The 21,317-nt window shown below is 44.1% G+C and overlaps 1 protein-coding gene across 1 annotated transcript in view; it reads left to right on the forward strand.

Annotated features, from left to right (window-relative positions):
• Tbc1d8-9 (TBC1 domain family member 8/9) overlaps window positions 1–21,317 on the forward strand; it is a 113,211-nt gene that overhangs the window by 49,760 nt on the left and 42,134 nt on the right. Inside the window, exons 15-20 of the mRNA XM_075702528.1 lie at window positions 7–115; window positions 1,378–1,578; window positions 9,525–9,660; window positions 10,203–10,314; window positions 16,268–16,328; window positions 19,482–19,652. Coding sequence (XP_075558643.1) covers window positions 7–115; window positions 1,378–1,578; window positions 9,525–9,660; window positions 10,203–10,314; window positions 16,268–16,328; window positions 19,482–19,652 — 790 coding nt within the window. The remainder of the gene's footprint in view (window positions 1–6; window positions 116–1,377; window positions 1,579–9,524; window positions 9,661–10,202; window positions 10,315–16,267; window positions 16,329–19,481; window positions 19,653–21,317) is intronic.

Here is a 21,317-nt window from a genome sequence, read left to right on the forward strand (position 1 = left end):
GCCCAGGGGCCTGTGTACCTATCGTACCAGCAAGGCACAGGAGCTGGTCTTGATGGGCATCCCAGACAGCCTCAGGGGCGAGCTCTGGATGCTGTACTCGGGGGCCATTCACGAGGTACATGAAATTAGTTTAGTTTCTCCCAAAGCTTCAAATTCTTCTGGACTGAGCATGTGTTTGGTCTTCTGGCCGAGGCCCGCTCTGGGTGGCTGTGGCATTCTGCTACAAAGCATGTTTCAAACTGCGATGGACACATTCCAGTGGGGGCCGAATACAAAATGGAGTATCTGCTGAGCATTGAGCACACATCAGAGAAACCATGGTCGCCAAAAGTAGCTTAAAGCACTTTAATATAGCACTTCTTATTTCCCCCGTATTGTGTCAAGACATTAAACTCCGTAGATAAATCAGTTGGTCTTTTGGCCAAGCTCCTGTTGAGTCTTGCCAATCTTTTTTATAAGAGCATAAAGCTACAAGACACAAAAGAAGAGGCGTTTGGTCTACTGTTATCGGGAAACACACAGTTGATATTCTGCCTTTAATTACTGCTTAGATTCGGCATTACAGTCCATAGACATATTCTTAACCCACCGTGGTTGCTTAGTGGCTATGGGTATTGGGCTGCTGAGCACAAGGTCGCGGGATTGAATCTCAGCCGCGGCGGTCGCATTTCGATGGGGATGAAACGCGAAAACGCCCATGTACTTAGATTTAGGCGCGCGTTAAAGAACCCCAGGTGGTCCAAATTTCCGGAGCCCCTCACTACGGCATGCCTCATAATATTGTGGTTTTGACAAGTAAGGGGGTGATTTCACGCTATTTTGGTTAAGCAGTACTACCGTTTAGTACATATTTTTTCTGAGCTCCGGCCAACTACGGTTCAACGAGGTTTCACTGTAGTTTGCAAATTTCATTGGAGGTGAACACTGGCTGCAATTTACATTGGCCATGCATAGAACAATGCTGTATACACGATGAGGCAACGTCGCCCAACTTAATCTTCTCCAACAGCACCTTGTGGCTTCCTTTTGTTGATTTTAAGCGAGCTACTTCGAGCGCTTCTCTAGTACATACAGCATGGAATGCATGCGTTACTGCCATATTTTTTACTACACTTTTGTCGGGCTCGTTCACTTAAAGCGTCACAGCATCGTGATGCACACCTAAGGCCAGTTGTCACTGTATTACCCACTTTAATTTTATAAGCTGCGCCAGCTTCTCATTACTTCAACACACTTGGCATGCAGGCCTTTAAGAAATTGGCAATATCAAATGCGTTTTCTTTTTTCTTCTTTTTGTGGTGCAAAAGTTGGCCCCTCGTATGATATTCAGGTTTGTGATATTCTTTTGATACACCATCCTCATCCCGTTGGCTACAGCTGGAGACCCATCCCGGCTACTACCGACGGGCAGTGTCTGAGAGTATGGGCAAGCACAGCGTGACCAGCGATGAGATCGAGCGTGACCTACACCGCTCGCTGCCTGAGCACCCGGCCTTCCAGAGCCCCCAAGGCATCAATGCCCTGCGGAGGCTTCTCAACGCCTATGCATGGCGCAATCCAGCCATTGGGTACTGCCAGGTATGCACTTCATTTCCAGTACTGAAAGTTGTACCAGGGTCCTTCAATACTTTGTATCCGGTCACAAAAGTTCCACGTAGCGCTAAGGGAGAGCTTCATATAGCGCCAGTGGTGGGCAGTATCGAAGATACATGTATCTTAGATACTATCTTAGATAACGTATTTACTCGAATCTAACGTGCACTTTTTTTCCAATAAAATGGGTCCATAAATTGCGTGCGCGTTAGAATTAAGTACGACCCTAAATTGCATTGCCTATCACCATCGGCATTTCAAAATGGCCCCCTCGTACGTACTTCGAGCCTAGCTGCTGTAGGCCGTGGCTTAGATTAGTCCACCGTCAGTCTTCCTATTTTCTATGTTTGCTCTGTCAGCATGGAAGTGTCGACTGCGAAGGCTCTCCAAGTTCATCACGATGTCGCAATTAAAAGGAAAGTGATCACATGTGTGGAGATGGACAGAAATCAGACCGCATCACGAGCGTTCGGAGTTCCCAAAACTTGCGTGCAGGACTGGCCCAAACAGGAGAGGCGTTCTACACCGGTGGCTGCACGGCCCCTACCTTGAAAGTGATCTGCTATGTAGGCAGGTCTATGCGTCTAGGCGCATCGTGCTGTGTTCTCGTCGCCTAGTTCGCGTTGAAGCAAGAGGCTGCACAGAGGGCAGTTTGCTCACTCCTGCTGCTGCACTTCATCACTCCAGTGTTTTGAGAAAAAGTTTCCGCAGCACTGAGTGAGACGTGTTCATGCTTGCTTGTACTTGTGTGGCACCTTGCTTGTTAATTTACTTAGTAAGCGAATGTTTAAAAGTTTATATGGCCGATAAAACTACCTACTAACCTTACTTTTAGTTTGACTGTCTACTAATTTGCTATCGAAATCAATGCTTCGCCTTTTGGGCAAAACTGCGTCTTTTTTTATTTATTGCAACTTTAGTGCATTTGGAGTAACTCTTTGTTTTTCCAAATGAGAGGAAGTTGTATTTCTCTATGAAAGAATCAGTTGCACGGTGCTGTAAAGGACTTCCGAAAGAAAGAATGAGTTGCATGGTACTGTAAAGGGCTTCTCTTTTTTTTTTTAAATCATGGCAAACAGGTGCACGTTACAATCAAGGGTGCATTAGAATTGAGTAAATGCAGTACTCTTTGGGTATTTTGTATCTGTATCATGATACATCTGGCAAGACATGTATCAGTATCTGTATTTCCGATACATGAAAAAAAGGAGTCGTGTATATTAAAATACAAGATACTGCTGTCGCAACACCACCATGCGAAGCCATAAACGTTGGCTAAACTCCACTTCACGAACTGATACTGCTGCCACTAAGCCACTTAAATAAAACTAAAGGCAGTGACATTCATTTACCTTTCCGCCAGAACCCTCCAGCGAGGCCAGGCGATGAGGTCTTTGCGTCCCTATTGGTGGAGTAGAGTCATGTGGTGGAGCTCATGCTGTCTCGACAAAAACAAGTGTACGAACGTCTGTGTGCAGCCAACCTCTTGTTTCCTAGATTTTTTGTTTTTAGTAGCGTCGGTGCCACTTGCTTGTAATCACCGTGGTGTGCTGCGTGTGCCAATGCGTGTGGCGTCTTTTGCATAAATTCTCATGCCGCTATAGTGTCGTTGTTGAAGTTTCTCTCTGGTGGTGCTTTGTCACGAAGTCTGCAGATTGCAAGAGTGTGGTTGCCTGGCATCTAGCATCTTTCATACAGTGTGTCTGAACGCTACGAAAACAAAAACGAAAAAGAAAACAATTTTTTTTACCTGAACGAAAACATAACTGGAATGTTATGTCTTATTTTGTTTCGGAGGGAGACTAAAATATCTTTTATCGGTTTTTGGTTCAAGAGGAAAGTCTGTAATTTGTAACAACCTACAACCTAATTGCTCTGATGCAATCAGCTCCTTACAGAATGAGGCAACTAAAGCTATGGACTGGTTTGCGGCTAATTTAATAAGCATCAACCCTTCTAAAACGCGACTTGTCTGTTTCGATAACCACATGAAAAAAATCCTGCCTACGACATCATTATTCTTACACACATCAGACTGTTTTGGATGTACATGTCAACCTGTTAAAAATGCATCTTCTGTTAAGTATCTTGGGTTGCTTTTTGACTGTGATCTTTTATGGAACTCGCAATTATCCCACATCTGTAAAAGGCTGCGCGCGGTCTCCTGTGTATTATACAATATGCGATGTCTTATGCCGATCTCCGTTCGAAAAATTATTGTGCATGCTTTAGTCTACAGTGTGCTACGTTATGGCTTGACTGTGTATGGTCATTGTACTCTTAGGTGGAGCTCAAGAATTAATTCAATTTTACATTCACTGCTGTCAACAGTGGCTTACGATTTGTGACCAAAAATGCAGACGTCTTTAGGTTGTTGAATTTGCCAAACTTCACTTCTCTGATTATCGAAAGTGTTGTAATTAAACAATTCTGGAATAATGATTTTAAAACACAATATACACCTGTCCGCTCCTTAAGACCAAAGGAACCCTACGTCATCCCCAAGACTGCGACAAAGTACAGAAGGAGAACGCGGCAATACTATGTTCCAGCCATATTTAATAAATTTCCAACGCCTGTGTTAGAAGCAAACACAAGACGTAAGATTAAGAAACAACTTAGAATTGTCTATGTTTGATGTAACATTTTGTATAACTGTTCAACATTTTGCTCCGACCCGCTAATAGCTAACTCTGCTATTAACCATTAACCCTGTGCAATTTTCTGTGACCTGACTGTCAGGCACTGCCAGTCAAGCCCTCTGAGGCTTTGGTAGGCCTGCTATACGTACTTTGTTTTCTTTATGCACAATAAAGATTGTATTGTATTGTATTGTATTGTATTGTATTGTATCAGGCAGCGTCAGCGTTGATGCGCATTTCAGGCAGGGATAGTGCGAGCGATAGCAGGTCGAGCGCTCCACAAACCTAAGCCTGTCGCTCTGTACGCTAGCGGAACAGCATCATAGAAAAACTCGGGGCTTGTGCACAGAAGAGCTTATCGTTTTGTTTTCTATGGGCGCAACGCTTTGTTATTGAAGTTTTGTCGTTCGTTTATGTTCATTTAAGTTGGTTTTATTAGAACAGCGGTCTCTCAGTTCAGCGAGTGTATACAAAGGCATGCTGCTTCTAAGATCTTGCCCGATGCCTTGGCTCATGGCACTGAGCATGATCTCAAAATTCATAATTCATTTATTGAGAAAAATAATACTTTGCATGCAAGAAACCATTATGAACTGTTACACGTATATTTATTTTTTTCGTTCTGGAGCAGAACCGGAACGGAAAACATTTCGTTCTGACAGCCTGCAAGTTTCACACATTGTTCCGGAATGAAAATACCGTATTTACTCGAATCTAGGCCGACCCCGATTCTAAGCCGACCCCCTAAAATCCGAAGTGAACAAAAAAAAATATATATTACCTCGAATGTAGGCCGAACAAAAAAAGCAAGGACAGCGTTCACAAAATGCAAACAGCATTTATTGAATCTGAACGTGCAGAGCTCATTCAACATCGTCGTTGCTGCTAAACTCTTCGCTGTGTTCCTTGTCACTGTCACCTTCAAACAGTGCACTGTCTTCGGTACCGTCAAGCGCATTAGATAATATGCTGCACTTTTATAGGCGCGCACGATCAAAGTACCTGGGATGTCGTCCCATGCTGCAGCTACCCAGCCCGCCAGCGATAGCGATGCACGTCTGATGCGGCCCATTGCTGTTAGCATGTGATCTTCGTTAGTCAACCAGTCCGTGTAATATTTCCGCAGACGATCCTTGAAAAGTTTGTTGATGCAGACATCAAGTGGCTTTCGCAGCATGTAGCGCTGAAAAGCTATTAGATTTTCTTCGAAATTGCTTGGCAGCTTCTGGGTGATTGAAGTGCGATGTCGGAGGCTGAAGCCGAAGCACTTCATGAATTTCTGAAGCCAGCCCCGGCTGGCTTTGAAATCCTTTAGCGTTGGGCCTCGCTTCCTCGAAAGTTCGCTAGCTTTCGTTTGGAGCACTTCTGTTGTCACTGGAAGGGCAGCTGCTCTCTGCGTCCGAACAAAGTCGGCCAAAACTGTCTCCACTTCGTGGTGACGGCCTTTCTTTGGTCCGCTAAATGCCATCCTCGTTGTGGCGCATGCAAACAGCTGCTGTCGTTATCCCCTCCAACGATGGACGTTTTTCTCGTCGACACCGAATTCCCGCCCGGCTTGAAGGTTCGACGATGCTTATGCGGCTATCACAACTTTTCGCTTGAAAGCGGCACTGTAGTGGTATCTCCTGCTTGGTGCCATCGCGATAACACCACACCGCAGACCGATACGGCCAACTCGACACAGGTCAAAATGGCAACCTCGCTTGTGTACGGTTGGCTACTGGCACAGCTAGTAGCGGCTGCAATACTCACTTTTCTAGATGGCGCTAGCTATGCACCATATTTAGCAGTTTCAATGAAAAACTGGCGCGTTTTTTAAAATCATCGAATCTAGGCTGACCCTGGAGTTTGGAATATAATTATTTGAAAAAAAATATCGGCCTAGATTCGAATAAATACGGTATTATACTTTGAGCAAGAAAGATGAAAAAGTTTGAGATAGTAACAAACATTTCATTCATATAAAACAAGGTTGGTCGGAGTTAAGAATTTTAAGAAATGATGGTCGGTGACGATGGTGAAGTGAGGGCCGTAAAGGTATGGGCGAAACTTCTGAATCGACCAAACGATAGCTAGGCACTCTTGCTCTGTAATGGTGTAGTTCCGCTCAGCTGGAGAAAGTGTTCAGCTGGCATACGCTATGACTTGCTCTTTAAAGGCTGCATTACGTTGCAGAAGTACTGCGCCAATACCTTGTGCGCTTGCGTCAGTATGGAGTATGGTGGGGGCTCAATTATCGAAGTGGCAAAGCACTCGTCCGGAAGTAAGGTGTTGCTTAGGAGCTTGAAAAGCCGACTCGCAGTCGCTAGTCCATGTGAAAGAGGTACCGGTAACCAGTAGCTTGTGTAGAGGAGCTGCTATTGCAGTGAAGTCGCATATAAATCGACGAAAATATGACGCTAAGCCAAGGAAACTACGTAGATCTTTCTGTTGCTGGGGGCGAGGAAACTGAAGAACAGCACTAATCTTTTCGGGGTCTAGCTGGATGCCATCTTTTGAGACGACGTGGCCCAATACTTTTATTGTCTTGCTTGCAAATTTGCATTTTTTTTGTATTGATCTGGAGACCAGCATATTCAAGGCATTTGAGAACTTCGTCTAATTGATGAAGAGGTTGGCTGAAGTCAGACGAAAAGATGACAATATCGTCGAGATAACAGAGGCAGGTCTTTCATTTTATACCACGAAGTACGTTGTCTATCATGTGCTCAAATGTGGCAGGAGCGTTGCAATACATTTTTGCGCATATGCGTTTGATGCTACATTATGTAGACCTATAATAAGAAATTTTCGAGTGTATTGGGGTATCTTAGGATACAAATGGAATGTATCATATTGGATACAGTAATTGCTGTGGTATCTTATATCTGTATCTCAAATACTTGTTGCCATAGTATCTTGTATCGTATCATGATACAATTGCAAAGCATCTCTACCCAGCCCTGTATATCGCCCGCAGTGGGCACACCGCATCGCTGGTGCAAGTAGAAGGTGGACTGTAGCAGACACTGAATAGGCGCCACAGGTGTTCTGGTTGACTGCTTTTGTCGGTGTGTGAATATAGTCCACATAACATGCAAGTTGCCGCCATGTTTCTGTACGGTGTTCAGAAGCTTAAATCCGAGCAATTTCGAAACAACTACAATGCCTTGTTTCATTTCCAGGTTCAGCTGCGTTCGCAACAGCAGCTTAATTCATAATTCAAATTGTACACTTGGACTACTTGATAGTTAGAAACCGACTAAAGAGCATGTTCACGTCATACTTTTATGTAACTGTGTGCAAAAAAAACCTGTGTTTCAAACTAACAAAGCTAACCAACTGATTGCTGAACTAATTACTAAATTAATTACTACTGCTATATAGTTACTAAGTACAAGCTCATTACAATATTAACAGAGCCAGCTAACTGATTAACCAAACAAATAGGTCATTACTAAACTAATTATCAAACTTATAACTAGCCTAACTTACTAATCTAACAACTACATTAAATAACTAAACTCAATAATAAGTAATGCAACAAACTACAGGAGCAAAACCAACTCAACCAATAAACTAATTACATATTAATATCTAATAAACCAACTAAATAAGTAAATAAATAAGGTAACTAACAAAACTAATTAAACTAACAAAGCTAACCAACTGATTAACTAGGTTACCAAACTGAAATGAAATATTCATTGATAACCTACCTAACTATAAAAGCTAAGCAAATATAGTTAACTTACTAACTAATCAACTAATAACGAACACACTTAACTAGCTAACGAAATATAACTGACTTATGCAACTAACTAGACAAAGTGCAATGGAGACAGCCAAACGAAACAGCTTGTGCAAGGAAGGTTACTCGGGGTAGGGGGCAACATCAGTCATAAAATGGTGCCATGTATAATTTGAAAACAAACGCGTCGCACATTAAATTATTTTGTCAAAAGTTCCTGTTGCATGTTCACTCTACAAACACGGGGAATTAAATGTGGGAGAGGCGCCTTTCCTCGTGAAAGGTTTACATGATCGCACAGCCCGGCCATCTGGCGTGGCAGATTCTTCACCTTCTACTCACGCCAGTGCCTCTGGTGCCGCCTTCTGTCCCTATATGAAATTTTCGGGGAAGTTTCATGATCAGACGAAAAGTATTGAAGGACCCTGGCCATGCTTTTGTCATCTGCCACATAAACTGGTGTTTTCATCCTGGCCAGTTTGGTTTCTGCGGGTGTGTTCCGATACTTGCTGTAGATGCCTAAATAGACAGCAAAGTTAACTGCGGCCATTTGAAGCCTTGTTCCAGTTCTGATGAAGCCAGTAAGAAATACAGCTTTGTGAAGATAGCGTAGAAGTGAAAAATTATGTGGGCCACTTTGCCGTGCAATAATGTTGGCGACTGAGCGGCCCTGCTTAGAAACCCAGTGGAACGGTCACTTGCACACAAGAAAACATGGGCACGCTTTCTTATGCCCTTGAAGTTAAGCTACATTGTATTCTTTATAGGTTCTCATCATCAAAGTGTCCGCAATAGTATTTGTTTTAGCTGAGTGTATTTATCTGTTTGCAAGAACTTCAAGTGAGGTACTTTCTGCTCTGGAGAAATTAATCCTGTTTCGTGCTTTATGATCCTTTCTACCAACAAAGTTAGGCTAAAAGATGTGTGCCAGAGGAACTATCATTCGGTTTTATATATATCCCATCCTTCTCGCATTTTCTTGAACATTTTTATTTATTTATTTATTTTTAAATTGTATACAAGCTTGAGCAACAAAAATGGTTTTGCAAGAGAGGACATGTGAAGCTGAATGGTTGAATTTGAAGGAATGCCTCCATTTGAGAATTGCCCGTCACCAATCTTTCTATGCCATCTGGTGCTGTTACAGAAAAAGGCAGAGCAGGAGACATGCTCAAGCCAACATTTGGACGGTGTCAAAAGCCTAAGCTTTCTTGGATGAGTTGTTCAGTTTGTCATCCGCATTTTCAGCAAATAAAATCTGAATGGGCTCAATTTCTAATCTTTACAAAAAGAGTCGATAATGTCAGCAGTAGCAAAGACAATGAAAATGAAGTCACTTCATCAAAACATAGACAAAGAAAACTTGACAGAAGGTGAATGTGTTATAAATTTTTTTTATGTTAACACGCTAAGAACAGAACAAGAACGGGAAGTCCACTTGGAAGCGAGTCATTGTAACTAACTGCTATTTCTTGAGCAGGTGTTGCAATATTCAGACTATTCCACAGGATGGTCTTAATTTCTTTGCCTTTGTATGCTGTCACTCTTGTGGTTGGCAGGCGATGAACATTGTGGCCTCGGTGCTGCTGCTGTATGCTTCAGAGGAGGAGGCCTTCTGGCTCCTGGTGGCCCTGTGCGAGCGACTACTCCCCGACTACTACAACACCAAGGTGGTTGGTGCCCTCATCGACCAGGGTGCGTTGGACTGCTCCATGCTTCACCAGTGTGTTGCTGTGCACCTTTGGCCATTTCAGGGACTGTGGCATTCTGCTGACGAACGCAAGGCCACGGGTTCGGTCCTCTGCTATGGCAGTTGCATGCAGATGGGCGCCAAATGCAAAGTGCTCGTGTACCATTCTTTGCTTGCATGTTAAAGAACCCCAGATTGTCAAAACTAATCCAGAACACCCCCCCCCCCTTCAATTTGTCTCTCGTTAGACCATGCATTGCTTCGAGATGTTAACCCCCAATCAGTCAGCCAATCAATAATCAATCATCAGCAATTTTGCATGTCTTCTCTACTGAAGCGGTTGTATGGCTGTACACTGCGCACCTCCAGGCAAATATTGCTTTCAAGTACAGCTTTACAGAAATGTTGAGAGCATTGCTGCAAAGCCGCATCTAAGGCGAAATTTGCAAATTGCTATCACTCTCATTTTTTGTACTTAAATTTAATCCAGAATTTTTCGTCCCAGACTTATGTGCATAAATGCACATTGCTACACCGTCGCCTACAGGTGTGCTGGAGGATCTGGCAAGGGACCACATTCCGGAGCTGTACACCAAGCTGGACTCACTGGGCGTGCTGTCCATGATCTCACTCTCCTGGTTCCTCACTATCTTCCTCAGGTGCGGACATTGCAACTGGGTGGAGTTCAGTGATCCCTGGGTGCACACCTTGAATGAGCAGGACTAGAGGCCAGCCTCTCATTTCTGCGCAACAGAAGTGCTTAGCTTGTAGTGGTACATTAGCAGCCAAGTTGTGGAATGGAGCTGACAATTCTATTTCATTCAGTTGAATGAACTGGTGGAGTAATTGTATTCGCTTCGATTTAGTGGCACTGAAAGTCCCAAGACGATTCCCATTCCACGCTGCACATTGGTTCTGGCTGGACAATGGCTGCACGTTGTCGTTCCGTTCCTTCACTTTGTCATTCCTTTCCTTTATTTATTTCAGAGTACCGCAAGGTAACAGCGTGCTTTTCCTGTTCAGGCGGCATGGTAGAAATGCCTGAACACTGCTGTGTGCATGTGGTACTTCGGGGATGAACACTATGGGAACACCTGTGCAAATGAAACTGCTCGACTGCAACTAAAAGAGGCTCAACCCTGTTCCCGCTGAATTGGTCACCATTCCAGTCTCATTCTATCTGGGCCTTTCCAAAAACAGGAATGACTCCGGAAACAATCTAGATCCAGGATAGTAGCATCATAGCCATGGTTGGCACTGTTGCTCTGACAACCACAAAAGTGGCAAACATAGAATTGAATTTTGTTCTGCAAAAAATTTGCGATAATGACCAGGCAAAGAAGCTGCATGTTGCAACTTGAGAGCAACCTGGCCACCTAATACGCAGGACAGCTTCATAGCAGTAGATCGAAGGTACACGCTTTACATAATGCAGTTAAGAAGAAAACAAAAAAGAGAACACTTTATACTGAAAGACATAAAAACCACAATCAGATTATATAAACAAAATTGTTGTGGAAAGATTTAAGTCATCTTTTTTAAACGGGTATTATAGTAATGAAACAAAAGAGAACAAACACGAACTTGTGATGGCAACAGAATCCATGATACAAATCTATTGCATCGCTTTTTTAGAGGCAGAATAGATACATTGAGATTAATTTCTCTGTACATTTGGTTTAACGGTGTCGGTTAACAGTGTCGGTGAACAAAACTTTAACATTTGGTGGCTGTAGCTAGTTGTGCTCCTGTTGACACTCCAAGGTTCTGGCTAATGTACATTGTAAATGGGGATATACTGCTGTGAGCATGACAGTTTTGGTAATGCATTATTGTTGTTAATTTTTCAAACTCTGTGTAAGCAACAAAGCGCATAGCTGAACAAGGATTCAGTTTTCATAACCCAGAGGTTTGTAAACAGAGAGGCTGTCTGGCACTGACATGGTGCTTTAAAGACTAGGCATATGGCTCTTTGTTGCAATACCATCAATTTATGCATGTTTTTCATTGAAGTGGTTCTTCACGCAAGAATTTCGTATTGAACTAAAGAAATACATTAGATTTGATAAAGGCATATTAATGGATGTAAAGAAATATGGTTGAAACTCACAGAAATGAAATTGGCGAGAAATGTAAAAAAATGTGCTTTTTCGACAATTTCGTTGTTGCAAAAATGAGACAGCACAGATGAAGAATGCGTCACGGAATGAAATGTTACTGTCAAAATTTCATTAGCCTACTTGTGTAGGTCAGTGGTGGTTGCACTGCCATGGAGTGGTATTCTTGGTCGGTCACTTTCGGAGATAAGATCACTTTTACAAGATTTTACTTAACTCGGCACCGGGCGTGTAGCAGCAGCGTTTCTGCTGTCGCCTGTAGGTGTCAACGCATCCGGTGCCGACCTCGAAAGTAATCGTATCCCCTGTCCCCAAAGCGATCGATCGAGATTGCTGCCCCTTCACGCAGATCTACACCAGGCGGCGAATTTTTAATGATGCCTGTTGAGTGGGGCAGAAACTAGCGTTCTTGAAGCAAGGGACGCATATTCTCAGGCGATCGCTCAATCACGACCAGATGTGGGGCATCTGGCCCCGCACCTCACATGTCACGTGTCATTAACAACATGCGCAAGGTACATGTACGCATGGTAGCGAAGCTGCCGTGGAAGCTCATATGTCCTGCAATGGTAACTTGTGGAGGCATGGTAGCGCCATTTACATTTTGTGGGGCGAACTTCTCGGTGGAGAAAAAAAAAATGTTTGCTGTTGCGCCAAGTCATCTACTGTGCCAGCTCACATCACAGAGCGCACAACAGTATAAATGAAGTGCAAGTGAGAATATTCGCCACAACATCACATCACAATCTAATCTGATACACCCATTTGTATTTATAGCCCTCATTCTATAATGGCTCACATTGCACTGGTGAGTCTTGATTGTTTTGCATGAATTCAGAGCAATGGTTTCACCCAGATTTTGAACAAAGTACCATATGCATGTGTTCTTAGTATGAATGCACATCTGTTAATTCCGTGTTAAGATAAAATAAACATTACATTGAAATAATTTACAAAAGCCACTCTTTAATCTTCACTAACACAGCATGTATGCCACCTGTAGTTTTTCTCTGGGACTGAAGACATAGCTATAACATAACGCAGTCGAACCTCGATATATTGAACAACACAGTGATTCTGAAATAGTTTGATATAGCCAGAATTCTATATATAAAAAAACCAATGAACCAAGGGCACGATCGGGGATCGTTGTTTAGAGCGTGCATTCAGTTGCACCACGTGCAATTAGCCTAGGCCGTGCCGACTTCGTCAGCCAAGTGCGCATGGTCAATTGCACCGCATGCAATTAGCCTAGGCCAATTGCGCACGGCGCAAACACGCGCTCTGAACGATCCCTGATTACGCCCCAATCATGGCACAGTAAATACTCACTTGAAGCTTCACACAAAGTATATATATATTTGGCTGAAGGTACTGCAGCCGTGTAGCCAGCTTCTATAGCACATGCTTAAAAACAGAGCCCTCAACATACTCTAAATGATCCACACGCGATAGTCCGGTGCCCTCTATTGTGCCACAGTAGTGGCGTAGAAGGGCCAAAGCAGCTGCAGCCCCAGTTGAAGTCGGGAGTTGGGCAACATCAGCGCTTGCGGGATCAACCTCGGCAGCGTCTTCATTTGGCCACTACTTCTGCTGCGATCTCCATATCCGTCAATCGAAGGATTTTGAAACACTGTCAATAACAAAGTATTAAGTGGAGTCTGCCAAGGCAGATGTTTCTGAGTGATCCCTGCAAGCGCGCATTGTTGCGGTCTTTGTGGATGCAAACCGCCAGTCCTTGCGAGGCGCGGCAGGCGCAGAGCACGGCACTGAGGAAAAGTTAGTGCGGCAAATGCAATGCGTCATTGACGTTGTCGAACTAGCCAAGCTACGCTGCATTCTACGCCGCTACGTTCAAATCGGTGATATATGGGGACGTCGACTGCACACATCAATTGTGCCGAGAGCGCAATCGATGTGTGCAGCTATAGTGTGCAGCAGTCGGGAACGCCCATCGCACCACCGATATCTTTGAGAGTCTTGCAAGAAAGCTGACCACCTGTCGACAGAGCACACGTGATCTGGGGTGGTGGAGTTCGATACATCCATTTTATGCTTGACTCCATTCGAATTAAAAAATAAAAAATGCATGCAATTTTCTAGGTGATATAGAAAGTGTTCAATATATGCAATAATTTGATATATCTGTTTTCGATATATTGAGGTTTGACTGTATTTAACGAAAGGGCAGTTAAAGAATAAAGTTACTGGTCAAATCTTATAAGGTTCATACTGTATATATACAGTTGAACCCACTTATAACGATACCGGTTTTAAAAGTATATTAGTTTTAACGATTAGAAGCTGCTGCTCCGTCAACTTTTGTATGTTTTCCATAGTGAAATAGCCCGCTTACTACAATACCCCGATGCTGCATTATCGGTTATAACGATGAAATGTGGCTGCTGGGCGTCTGAGCCTAAACGTAATGAAATACGAAATCCTTGAAAAGAAAAGAGAAAATGAGAAATTCGAGCCGCTGCACGATGGGCCACTACTTCAACAGCCGCCGCACACTCATTTTCCAGCAATCTATGCGCCTCTCTCCCGTCGTCCTTCCACCCCTTCGAACACGAATGGGCTGCGCCTGTGCTGCTCGCAGATTGCTCACTGGCTCCTCATTCAGCGCAGTTCGCATTCGTCTTTGCTGGTTGCATCGAAATTGTTCCTGGCTGCGCAGTTTCTCAGTCCTGTATGACCAACGGTTGGTTTGACTCACCACTAAAGCGGAAGATGGCTGATGCGCCCGCTGATCATCGACAATGCACGACGTTGCCAGTGAAAAGAAAGCGTCTGTAGATTTGGAAACTAGGTGCTTCTAACCGATGAGGCGATCGTCGCGAACGTGCTTGCATCAGATAGCGCCGGCGACGCCGGCAGCGATGATGTGGTAGAGCGAGCTTCCTCAACGTTGTCCTCACAGGAGGCCTGGCAGAGGATTCAGTCCCTCCGGGGCTTCGTTTTCGCAAGGAGCCTTCCACTGCACTACGTGGAGCATGTGGATGCCTTGAAGCAGGATGCTGGCAAGCTTCACGTAGAGCATGCAAGGCTGACAGGCGTAGGGTCTTCTCATGCAAGCCAGCGAGAAGTACGTGGCAAAATGCTTGTGGCAATCTCGCCTCAGCATTTCTTCTGGATTTCTCAAGCTTACAGGTTGCCGTGGCAGCCTTCTCGCAATTTTTAAAAGGCTCCTTTTAGGGCCACCAAAGCGATGCCTCGGCGGTGCTTGCAAATTGCTTGTCACCCGTGACCCCTCTTTGCAGTTGTTATAGCAGTGCCATTATTTAATGCCGACAGCCACGGCTTGTTACATGCGATTGAAGCGCCCAGGAAGCATTTAAACGAGTGAGCACAATGCGCAGCCGGATGGAGGAAGGTGGTGGGGAGGGGCACTGGCCTCCCCACCATTAGTTTTCTCACATCGAGCTCTGCCATCCCCCTGTTTTGACTTTTTCATGCAACCCGGTTATAACAATTATCGGTTATAACAATGGAATTTTTGTGGCACTTGAATATTGTTATAAGTGGGTTCGACTGTATAGCCATTACTTTTCATGGCTATGCACAAGAGGGTTTTGGCAACATTACAGTATTCAATACGGTAATACAATCTCTGCATATCTCAGCATGCATCAGCACAAGCAAACTTCAGAAAGCCTGCGTTGTTTCGTACTCATAATTATTCATAATGTAAGCAAACAGCCTGTGAATTTTTCATTCTAATGACATTGTCTGTACTTTTTCAAGTGTTTCCATTGGCAACGTATGTATTGGATGCATGATTTTCATCAGCTAGCGTTTTTTCTTGCGAGATGCAGTCGCACTTCAGTCACATGACCATAATTAATGTTGCTGCTCATTGGTTTGGAGCCGCATTTCAGCCTTGCCTTGTTGATCACCTGCCTGAAGTAGCACATATGTGCCACTTCAAGCAGGCGATCAACAAACAAGATGGCGGCTGCGACGCATTTCCAGCGCATGCGATCGCTTCCGGCGCTTGGTTGTATTCATAAGCAAAAGTGGTGGTGCCCACACAAGCGTGATGTGGGGGTACTTTAGGCAATTTAAGTCTAAAGCAAACTCATGCAAGTACATTTTGGAGTCTAATAGGGTTGCGCGAGTAGTCAATGCACAGGGTCACATTCCAGCAAATTACATTCATGCAAGATTACAGTTCAGCAACATTTCATTGTTGAGAGGTGCGAAATACACTGAATCCTATGGAGCTTCGCTGGGGATACGAAAATATTTCATTGTCACGGGATTTCATTATCACTGGTTTTGACTGTGCTAATTATAATGACTTGTATAAACACAACGTGAATATAATATGCTTTGTTATTGCTGTCCCTTTTTTTTTCTTTTTTATTGATCTACTCATATTCAGGCACACCTTTTTAGAGCTTGTACATAAACATTGCTGTCTTATTTTTACATGCTGCCTGCAGCTCAAAATGTTAATACGACCACTGCCTTGCATTTCTTTGTTGTGCAGCGTGATCCCGTTCGAGTCAGCTGTCAACATTGTTGACTGCTTTTTCTATGATGGTGCCAAGGTGAGGCTTCTTCATGTTTCCATGGTATGGCTTCTGTCATGTGATACAGGATACCAACATTATTAGTGGCTGCACATTTGCCTGAAATGACTTGCCAAAACATAGGGTCACTACACAATGGGGCTCAGCCACTGTCACATAATTTAGTCTTAAAGCGAAGATTTCTTAGCCCGCCACTCTGTAGTTTGACATGGGTCAGTCACAAGAAGAAGCTACTCAAGTTGATGCTTCTTCACTGAAAAAAGAAGCATGTCTGGCATTGTGTTTATAACCATGGTTATTTCAGCATAGTAGCTCAGTGCTCTACCCATTGGGCCACAGCCGCAGGCACCAAAGGGGCTCGTTGCACGCGGTGGTCTCTTCATCAGCTGAGCAAAATCCCAACGTGCACAGAAGGGTGACGTCACCTAGTGGTGGAGTTAAGAGGCTTTTGCGTCGCTTGAGTGGCGTCACCTGGAAGCGGACAGAACACGCAAGCACAAAAGTAACTTGTTGCACATGGTGGCATCTTTGACTGTTGAGTGAAAAACCAACATCAACGTGCACGGAAGGCTGGCATAACCCAGTAGTGGAGTTGGGCAGTTCCTGCATCGCCTAGCTAGCGTTATCTGGGGATGGATGGAAAACTGTTGGGTAAATAAGGCGACTTTGAGATACTGGTGTTTAGTGTAGGTTTCTTTGTGGTGTAGAAGGTTACGTGCTTTTGTTGGTGACGGTATTGTGTTGCGTTTCTCCAAAATCAGTTGTTGTGACTGAGGATGGTTGTGGAATGCATTTTTCACCAAAATGTGCTGCACATCTGTTATTGTGACGCACCAGTTCATTTTACTAGCTCACCTTAGCTTCGCTTACACCGATTCTCACAATGAATGGAATCAGCATGATTTCTTTTTCTATTTGGTTCTAAGAGGGTAAATTAACTTTACAGTATTGCAGAAGGTTCAACAAAGCTGTAAATATTTGTGCCTTATTGAAGTGTACAAATAGTGACGGAGTGGGTTCAAAAGATGTTAACAGCATTTTCAACTCTTGCAAGACCTCAAATGTGAGCCTAATTCATGCTCTATGCTTTGGTTGTGGCACTTGTCAATGCTGCATTGTAAGACATAAAATAAACAATGACAGAGAAAGAATGCTGGAGCTAGCTTACAACTGGCAGGTTGTAACCTTCTGTTTGAAGAGAAATCGCAATTACACACGTTTAAAACCAAGCCAGCAGAACAAAACTTGCTTCGTTGAGCTTGTTTTGTGACTGACTGTCTGCAGTTGTTGTTTTGAAAGTTTTAATGGAATCTCAGCAATAAGTTTGTACTTTAGGCTGTACTTTCTTTTATATACAGCAATAGCTGTTGTGGGCTCTTCTCATACTTATGTGGCAGTCTAGGTTGTTCATAGCCGACCTCACGCACGCCTTTAATGTACAGTGCTCACAGACTGAAACGCGTCGATTTATGGCTAACTAATGCGTATACTTTCATTTCCACCGGCTGCAGCTTGTGTTAAATCGGCGTAGTTTTTCCGCACAGACTTAGATCGAGGGCCACGTCACCTTTGGTGACCAGATTCCTAGCGGTCAGCAAAGGTCACATGGTACTCTCAAGTACTGTGCATGTATGCAGGCTTCTACCAAATGGTCCCTATCGCGTTTCATTCCGTGAGTACTGTACCATACACGAAACACGTAAATAGAGAAAAACGATGCATTGTCACCGTGGCTTCCCATGCATTCTGTGAAACATACTGCTCACACGAACATTACCCAATTTTCTACTCGGCCATCCGTGCTCTTCTCGCATCTCTCTGTGACCTGACTTTCAATCTCAAGTTCAAGCTTATTCAAGTACAGCCACCGAGCGATATTTTTAGACCTGCTCAATTATTCGGACTTCCCTGCAACACTGCCACAAAATCCACAGGACCAGTCTATAACAGGGACTCAAACTTCACACACCGTATGGTGCCTCCCTGAACTTTTCGGACACGATCTTCATGCACAGTGTCACAAACATGGCGGTTGCGAACAAATGCCACCACTCATGTAGCTAGCTATCTAGCGTCGTTTGGAGCTCCAGAAAATGTTACCAAATGGTGCAATGTGTCTGTGTAAGGTGTGCACTGGTGTGATACAAGTGTGCTTGTGATGACAATGACAAGGGCAGCAATGACGGCATTACGAGTGATTTATGGTGCTCTGGCAAAGAAATGTCACAACCTGTTTCATTTGCGACATTAGTCGACCCTGAAGGCGCTGCCTTGTCACATAGCGTCTCAAGGTGCTAGCTGCCATAAAAAAAAATGTTGGGGAAAACTTCGGTGCTCTTTCTTTTATAAGCGACTTGTTGCTATTGCGATATATCACATGCAAGGGACTCGAGTAAAGTTGGCAGTTACTCGTGCATTTCATTCCTGCATCTGTAGCCCAATGGAAACTGGCACATGCGCACGTGGTCTCGCTTTTCTAAGCAATTTTTTTTCTGTGTGACCTGGCACACGTGCCATTTGTCTTAAATAGCTAGTTGGTGTTTGCACAAGAGGAGGTGTGTCTGGGGTCCAATAGGTAGAGCATCGTCTTCTGGCGGATCCGGGTTCAAATTCCACCGTTGGACACACAATATATATATATATTTTTTTATGAGGCCCACAATGAGGCGTGACAAGAAGCTACCTACCACAAAGTGCCTGGTATGAAAGTAGGATAGAAATTGTGTGAACAGGGATAAAAGTGCCTCAGATGGGCTGGCCAACATTTAACCTATTTTTGACAAAGATAGGTCTACCTATCGAAATTTTGAGCAGCCCATCTGAGGCACTTTATCACGGTTTATACAACTTCTATCCCACAGTGTGCTTCCATCTAATAGCCCCCTCCTTGACTTTAGTTTGAGGCAAATAATGCTTTGCACAAATATTGTTTTAGCATTCGGCAAAAACAGCATTGAGACTATGATTACATGGTAGCCAAGCAAATGTGATAAGTCAAAGCAAGACTGCAAGTGTTTGTTTCATTATGGCTGGAGCTGTCAGTGGGAATGTAATGCGAACAGCGCAGCATTGGTGCGGTTTTTTTTTCTTACTTCGCTATCAGACAAGCATGACGAGTACTTCTCAAACCATCGACCGGTCGAGCATTTGCACTGCTCCATGTGGCCGTAGGTGGTGTTCCAAGTGGCGCTGGCTGTGCTCGAGGCCAACCAGGAGCGGCTGCTGAGCTGCAAGGACGACGGCGAGGCCATGATGGTGCTCTGCAGCTACCTCGAGAATGTGCACAACCCTCAGGCGGGCATCTGCTCTCGGTCAGCGTCTCAACCTGCGACCGAGTCCAAGGTACAACGCTGCAGCGATTCAAATTTTCCAGCAGGTGGCTGCATACCTCCCTCAGACCCAAAGATAGCTCAGGGACATAAGCGCTTTTCAAATCAGTACTTACGTTTCCCTTTTCGACTGAAGAGTCAGGCATACAAACCAAAAAGGAACATAAGAACACTTTAGAACTTTAAGAGGTTTGCTGCTCGGCTAGCTAGTACATGGTACAGTAGAACCTCATTCAAATGCATTGAAAAAAAATGCAAGCAGAAACATTCTAACCGGGAAAACATACAATCCAAAGTCAGCAAAAAATTCGGCAGACTTGCCTGTAGTTGAATCTATGTAATGCGAAGCGTTATGCAAATCGTTGCAGCGCAGGACGCCAACACACCCCGATCTAGTACAGCCTAAGCGGTCCGAGACACACATTGTGGTTTCTGCGGCCTCGGCAAGCTTACGTTCCTGCTGCTGTAATTCGGCCTGTGTCAGCAGGTTCTTCGGGCGGAGCATTGTGACGGGAAGTTTTGACGTGCCCTCTCAGCAAGATTCATAGCAGCCACGCAACACTGACGTGCGACAAACTTGTGGAGCTCGAGCAACCAGTTAGGCACATTGTCATTTGAATACCGTGATGGGAAATCTAAACAAAACCGAGCTGGTCGGCAACACTGCAATACGATGCCACGATGCCGCCAGAGTAAATAATAGCTCTCGCTTCACGCCGCATGCAGCAGAAAGCGACATTGCGTTTGGGTTATCCCTTATTAAAAGCATACAGTACACTTCTTACGCCGCACGTGCTATGAAACAGGTTGAAGTAGTTGAAGATGCTTATTGCAATGATTTGGCGGCGATAGCTGTGGAAGACGACGTGCGATGACCCAGGAGGAGATCTTCTGATACCGGTAGCTGTCCGAAACCAAGTGCGTGGTGACGCTTTCACTTTACATGGCAGGCAAGTACTGCATGGAAGCTGCCGTTGCTGTGCCGACGGCTCTCGTTCATGCATGCCTCGCACGTTTTCTTGTTTACGTGGGATCTAGCAGCCAAGAAACATATCATAGAATCGCAGTTTGCCGATATACTGAACATTGATGCTAAATGGTCATGCTTTCCCAGAATGTAGTAACTGGCAAAAAATAAGTGTAAATGTATTGTGTCATGTTTATCATATGAAACAAGATCCTATCAACCAACTTCAATTTTAGAATGTATGTATAAGTACATATATGAAAATTATCATTGCTTCTTTTTTTTCTTCTTTCTTTCTTTTCTTATATTTGTTCAAGTCTAAACATTTTCTTATATATAGCTTTCATTGATTACGAGAAAGCGTTTGATTCTGTCGAAACCTCGGCAGTCATGGAGGCATTGCGGAATCAGGGTGTAGACGAGCCGTATGTAAAAATACTGAAAGATATCTATAGCGGCTCCACAGCCACCGTAGTCCTCCATAAAGAAAGCAACAAAACCCCAATAAAGAAAGGCGTCAGGCAGGGAGATACGATCTCCCCAATGCTATTCACAGCCTGTTTACAGGAGGTATTCAGAGACCTGGATTGGGAAGAATTGGGGATAAAAGTTAATGGAGAATACCTTAGTAACTTGAGATTCGCTGATGATATTGCCTTGCTTAGTAACTCAGGGGACCAACTGCAATGCATGCTCACTGACCTGGAAAGG

The sequence above is a fragment of the Dermacentor variabilis genome, chromosome 8 (genome assembly GCF_050947875.1).
Source record: "Dermacentor variabilis isolate Ectoservices chromosome 8, ASM5094787v1, whole genome shotgun sequence".
Classification (NCBI taxonomy): Eukaryota; Metazoa; Arthropoda; class Arachnida; order Ixodida; family Ixodidae; genus Dermacentor; species Dermacentor variabilis.